The following is a 6,582-nucleotide window of genomic DNA, read 5'->3' on the forward strand; positions in this document are numbered from 1 at the left end:
TAAAATAAAATAATTCCACAATAGTGACTTTTTTTTTTTTGTAACAGTAAAATCCTTCTGTGGATTTTACTGTTACAAATAGTGATGGCTTCTGGGATGGCTAACCTTCACTGTCAACATGGTTTGCAATCACTTAGGAGATAGATGTGCTTCTGGTTGTGACTATAAGGGTGTGTACAGAGACAGTTGACTGAGGACAGAAGACTCTCCATTCTGAGGATGGGAGGCATGATTCCATGGGCTTGGGGTCTTGCCAGCTGAGTGCCTAGAGCCTCACGTTCCTGCCACCAAAGCTGCGAGTTGTCCTGGAATGTTGGACTATACCTTAACTAGTAAGACAAACTCCTCCTCCCTTGTCTTTTCTTTCTTTTTATGGAGGGTGGGGTAAGAGTTTCCAGACAGTTCCTCTATTGCTTTGTAGCCTGTCCTGGAACTCATAGACCTGAACTCAGAGAGATCTACCTGCCTCTGCCTCCAAAATTCTGGGATTAAAGCTGTGTGCCACCACCGCCTGGCGGCACTACTTTTTATTTCTAGAGATGGCCTCACTCTGTAGCCTAGGTTGAACCGGAACTCATTAGATATCCCAAACTGGCTTCCAACCCAACCCCAGCCTCAGCAACGCAAATGGAATTACAGATGTGAGCCACCACGACTGCTTCATGCTCTTCTCTACCCCTTGCTTAATTTTTTTTTTAAATTTTAATTTATAGCTGGGCGATGGTGGCGCACGCCTTTAATCCCAGCACTTGGGAGGCAGAGGCAGGCGGATCTCTGTGAGTTCGAGACCAGCCTGGTCTACAGAGCTAATTCCAGGACAGGCTCCAAAGCCACAGAGAAACCCTGTCTCGAAAAACAAACAAAAATAAATAAATAAATAAATAAATAAATAAATAAATTTTAATTTATAGGCAGGATTCAGGTTGTCTAGGTTGGCCTTAAATTTGGAAATCCTGCCTCTTCTTGAGCAGCTGGGTTTACAGGTCTATCCAACAGGTCTGGCGTGTGTGTTTGTGTCTTGTCCCTTCTCTATGTGTTTGTGTCTGTGTGTCTTGTGCCTTCTAACCCCAACTCCGTCACTTTCTGGATGTGTCGCTTGGTTTCACCGAACCAGTTTCCTGCTTTGCAAAGGATGACAAAGCCTGGTACGCAGGAATCCGGTGCCAAGGCGCTCGTTCACTTCACTTCCCCAGCTGTAGCTAGGCGTTGCTACGGGGCCACGTGAAAGGCTGCACCCCACATCGGGCCAACCAACCAGGAAGCTTCGTGAGGCGTAGGGCCACTCCCCAGGACGCCTGCCCAACGGGAGAGCTCCGTCTTGAGCGGAGTAATGCCCCTCTCCGTTGGAGCAATGGGCGCTGTCCCTGCAGCAGGCTCCGCCCCTGCCGCACGCCGTACGCTGCACGCCGGCCGTCGGGCAGGTTCAGCGGGGTTGACGCCAAAGCTGCGGAGTAGGCGGCGGGGCGGACGCCTTGGGTGAGGGCGCGGAGCGGCGCTGGGCCGGGTCTGCTGGGCGGGCAGAGGTGACTTCCGGCGCGTGGCTCCGGAGGCCAGAGACTCCCTCAGGCCCGGGGCGGGGCGGGGCGGTGGGAGCCGAGCGGCCACCCCGCCCGCGGCCCGCCCTTGGCGTCCGGGGCCTGCGGGCTCCAGAAGCCCGAAGGGCGGCTGTTTCGCACGCTCTGGGCTCTCCGCTAGGGGCTTCGGAAGGTTGACCGCCGCGCCGCGCCGGAAGCTCCCCGGCGTCCCGGGAGTGGCGCGGTGTTGAGATAGGAGCGCGCACAGACCACGGCAGCGCGTCGTGGGGCTCGGCGCTCGGCCCGTGGGCGCGTCTCGGAGCGCTGTGGCGTCCCTGAAACCTGCAGCACTGGGATGGGCAGACGACAGGAACGGGAAAGGTCAGTGGGGGTGGACCCTGCCGCTGCCCCGGCGGCTTCCCGCTGGTGGGAGGTGAGCAGCCTCACCATCCTCGCCTCTGTCCCTGGCAGGTGCCCATGGCGTCGGAGCGGCGCAAGGTCAAGTACCACTGGGGCAGTACGTCGGAAGGGTGTCCCAGCAAGCGCAGCCGCCCCCGGGAGCCCGGCCATGTGGCCCCCTCCAGTCGGTCCGTTCGTAGCTGTGCGTCGCGTCCTCGAGGGGCCAGCAGTCCCCAGCGTCTGAAAGCCCGGCGGGGGAACGATGTGGCCCGCACGTCCCGGAGCTCAGCCCGCCGCCGCACCTCCTCTTCCTCTTCGTCGTCCTCTCTCTCCTCGGGCTCAGGTGCAGGCGGGGCCACCTCCCCTGGCTTCCTGATTGCGAGCTCTCGCAGGTTCCTTACGTCCAGGGGGTCCCCTCTGCACCCCACCCACTCCTCCCTAGACGAGATGGCTTCTCTCCGGAAGGAAGCGTGTAACGTTAAGGTACGTGGCGGTGACATCTCGCAGACGCAGACGATGAAGTCTCTTGCACGTGTCTTGAGAGGTGGAGGGGACAGATTTGGTGGGAGGAGCTTAAAAATTAGATCTTTCAGTTGGGGAGGGCTGGGTGTGTGTTTCGGGGAGCGGGTTGGGGGGAGTTGGGGGCGGGGCTCCGTGTAGAGGGAGTTTTCAAATTTGGTGGCATTTGGAACTACTGGAAAGCTTGACAGTGCTTGTTTGTGGCCTGCCATCCCAGAGAGAGCCATTAAAGAGGGCTTGGGGACTCTGCCAGCTTCTGGTGGTTGTAAACGAAGCCGAACTGGAGAATCACCACAGCGGAAGGTGGAATGTTGCTCAGGAGAGAGGGTGTAGGCTTTGGTAAGGATAAAGAAATTTGCCCTTGGGTCTGGAGAGATGGCAAATACTGGTCTTGCAGAAGACCCAGGTTCTGAGCCCAGGTCAGGTGGCTCACATCATCATCATCATCTGTGCCCCTGCAATGTTTAAGCATGCATGGGCAGCCCGTTTATGGTGGTTCTCCAGTTGTTCCTATCCTGGGCAGTCCTAGATACTTGTGTTATTGTCATACCCAAGGCTCCATGGTCTTCCTTTATGCTGTCTATCCAGCGGTTTTGGGCCTTCCTCTTCATCTTATCCCATGCACTCCTCCAAGCAGTGTTGTGTTCGGGTATCTGCCATCATTCATTCTCATAGCATGGCCTAAGTATCTCAAGCGCCATTGCTGTATCCTGTAGTTTACTTCCTTCTGTAGATGGAGATGTTTCTTAATGTCATGGTTGTGCAGCCTATTTCTTCATGTGATGCCTAGAATCCTCCTGAGACACGCCATCTCAGACACATTCAGTGGCTGTTCTGAGGAGCGTTTCATTGTCCACGTTTTGGAATTGTAAAGAAGGCAGCTCAAGCCCGGTGATGGTGGCGCCCACCTTTAATTCCAGCACTCAGGAGGCAGAGGCAGGCGGATCTCTGTGAGTTTGAGACCAGCCTGGTCTACAAGAGCTAGTTCCAGGACAGGCTCCAAAGCTACAGAGAAACCCTGTCTCGAAAAACCAAAAAAAAAAAAAAAAAAAAAAAAAGGCAGCTCAAGACAAGTGTCTCATATACTTGTAATTTTTTTTATTTTTTAAATTTATTTATTAAGGATTTCTGCCTCCTCCCCGCCACCGCCTCCCATTTCCCTCTCCCATCAAGTCCCCCTCCCTCATCAGCTCGAAGAGCAATCAGGGTTCCCTGACCTATACTTGTAATTTTGTTGTTGTCATTATGTCTCTTGCTGATCAAACCTTTCCTGAATGCAGCCCTCACTATCTGGATCTATCCACCTCTGGAGGCCTGAAATAGTTCCTGCCTTTGAACTGAGGTTTCCTCCCAGATAGACAAAGTTGTCTGTTTGCTTGAGGCTCTGATTCTTAATTACAATGTTAAAGTCCTTGTGGGCCTTCCCATGTGTTGTATTTCAGTGTTCACGATATTTACTCTCATACCAAGGTTTTCACTGACTTCCACCACTCTGTTTACCATGCCCTGCAGCTCATTTGGACTTTCGGCAAGTAGCGCTGTATCATCAGTGAAATGCAAGTTATTGATTCGCACACCACCTAATGCATGCCTCCCTCCTCATCCTCCAGGGCTGTTGTTATTATTAATTAGTTCCTTTTCCTTTCAGGTGACTCACAACCGCCTCTAATTCCAGCTCCCAGGAATTGCATTCCTCTGGCCTCCATGGGCATCTGCTTGTGCACATACTACTTACATAAACTCAATTAAAAGTAAAATTTAAAAAGTGTCTTCATACTTAGAACAGTTATGAACCTCAGCTAAGGAACGGGACTCTTAGTGTGGCTTTCACCAAAGTTGTGGGATCCCGCATGTTGACAGTCTCTTTGGTGGTTTTGTTACAAGGTTTCATTTTTTGAGACAGGGTCCCTCTATGTAGACCAAGCTGTCCTGGAACCCATAGATACCGGCTGTCCTGGAACCCATAGATACCGGCTGGCTTGCTCTGTTTAAAGGCGTATGCCACTGTGCCAGGCTTGGGTGGTTTTTTTCGTTTGTTAGTAGTTACCTTTGGAGGTTAACTCAAGTCTAGTTCTCAGTGGAAACACACAAGTGGGGCTTGTAAGTTTTTGGAGCAGACGGAGGAGTGCTTCGAAGAGCAGATCCTTTTCAGGCTTTGAGTAGATTTACTGAGGGCCTGTTTTGTGCCAGGCAGTGATTTAGGAGCATGGGAATTTTTTCTTTTGGAGACAGGGTTTCTCTGTGTAACTGTCTGTCCTGGAACTCACAGAAATCCACCTACCTCTGCCTTTGCCTCCAAGTGTTGGAATTAAAGGCATGTACCATCACTACCAGTTATGGGATTCTTATGTAACTGTAAAACAAAGATCTCTGCTCTTCTACTGATACTACATTGTAGGTTTTGGAGCTCTGGTAGTCTTAATAAGTAGACTGGCATTGTGCCTGTAGAGGATTGTGTAGAGAAAGTCTCATTTGTAGGGAGATGGTCTCCCCCTAGAGAAACAGTGAAGACAGTCTGTAAGGAAAAAGGAGTTTTAAAACCTTTCCTGATGGTTTCTTTTTGACATGGGTTCATTTAGCCTACGTTGAACTCCATATATAGCCAAGGATGACTTTGAACTCCCAATCCTCTTGTGGCCCTTCCGTGTGTTGGAGATACATTTGACTTTCTTGGTGGTTTCATAAGTGCAGCTGAATCTTGGCTGTTTAACTCAGTAAGCTCTTTGATTTTTTTTGTTTTATTAAAATTTAATTGTTATTCATGTACATTGGTATTTTGCCTGCTTGTATGTATGTGTGAGGGTTTTGGATCCCCTGGAACTGGAGTACAGACAGTTGTGAGCTACCTTGTAGGTGCTAGGAATTGAACCCAGGTTCTTTGGACGAGCAGCTTGTGTTTAACTGCCGAACCCTCTCCCAAGCCCAGGTATTTGTTTTCTAATCACATGCTCTAACATGTTGAGTTTTACCTCCAGGCTATGCCATGTTTTCTCAACGCAAACCTTATAGCCTGAGCTCTAGGGGGCAAGTGGAATTTTACTTTTTTAGTTCACAAATAAAGGTGAATTGAAAAGTTGTCTTTGGCAGAACCATACTGAGTATGGCTCAGTGCAAGTCAGGTATATATGAGCCTTTTCTCATACAACTTATTTTGTTACTATTTGTCCATCCACATGGGCCTTGGATGGTATCAGTGTTAGATGATTGTGGTCAGCATCACTGACGGAGAGAACCCCAGTGTCAGGGACAAGAATTTTCAGTCTTAGGCTGTGTTGCCAGTTAATTGAGGGTATGGCCTCTAATCTGCTTGAGTCTAATTCTAGTCTGATTCTGTCTTTGAAGAAGGCCACTGGGGTCTCCTTTGATAGTTACAGTCAGTGCTTTGAGTGTTATGCCAAGCATTTTTTTTTTTTTTTTTTTGGTTTTTCGAGACAGGGTTTCTCTGTGGTTTTGGTTTTGGAGCCTGTCCTGGAACTAGCTCTTGTAGACCAGGCTGGCCAAGCATTTTTTTAAGTCATGTGGCCAGTTTCTAAGTCACTATGTGGTGAGAGGGCTGGGGAAATAGTCCCAAGACCTCAGGAAGTGTAGGCTTCTTGCTTAGCAGATGTGTGTGACCTTGTTTATCTTAAGTCTGAGGTGTTGTGAATGGCACAGCTGAGGAGCGTTGATGAAAACATTTTCCCAGGGCCATCTCAATCTGTTGCTTAATCTGTCCTCACCAGTTCTGCCTACTTTGACTTCCACAGGTATGCACTTGGCTTTGTGTGCCCCACACTTTCAGCTCAGAGCTCTCAGCATCAGGACACAAAATGTTCAAGAGTGAAGATATTTGAACGTTTTATTTTACTTATTCCCTGCTGGAATTGGTTTAGGACCCCGGTATGGTAGTCATGTCCTCTGCCACTGAGATACATCCCCAGTTTGTGGTAGAGGACAGTCCTGATGTCCACCTTATGTTGTTCTTTTGTTGTTTCTCAAGTCTGAAGTTGAGGCTTAGTTTTGTTTTGTTTCCATCTTTTTTGTTTTGTTTTTTTGAGGCAAAGTTTCTCTTCTCCCTGTCCTGGAACTTTCTCTGTAGACCAGGCTGGCGCCTTGGCCTTGAACTCACAGTACTAGGATTAAAGGCACGTGCCACTACCACCCAATTTTT

The 6,582-nt window shown here is 49.7% G+C and overlaps 1 protein-coding gene across 2 annotated transcripts in view; it reads left to right on the forward strand.

The window, feature by feature from the left end:
• Positions 1-1,427: 1,427 nt before the first annotated feature.
• Tatdn2 (TatD DNase domain containing 2) overlaps positions 1,428-6,582 on the forward strand; it is a 19,411-nt gene continuing 14,256 nt past the window's right edge. For both annotated transcript variants that reach the window (XR_003378484.1, XM_005365020.3), the window contains exons 1-2: positions 1,428-1,895; positions 1,986-2,396. Coding sequence is in view for 1 of the 2 variants with exons in the window: in XM_005365020.3 (XP_005365077.1) it covers positions 1,992-2,396 (405 nt within the window). In the remaining variant the exon portion in view is untranslated. The remainder of the gene's footprint in view (positions 1,896-1,985; positions 2,397-6,582) is intronic.

Source organism: Microtus ochrogaster, unplaced genomic scaffold, assembly GCF_000317375.1.
Source record: "Microtus ochrogaster isolate Prairie Vole_2 unplaced genomic scaffold, MicOch1.0 UNK1, whole genome shotgun sequence".
NCBI lineage: Eukaryota > Metazoa > Chordata > Mammalia > Rodentia > Cricetidae > Microtus > Microtus ochrogaster.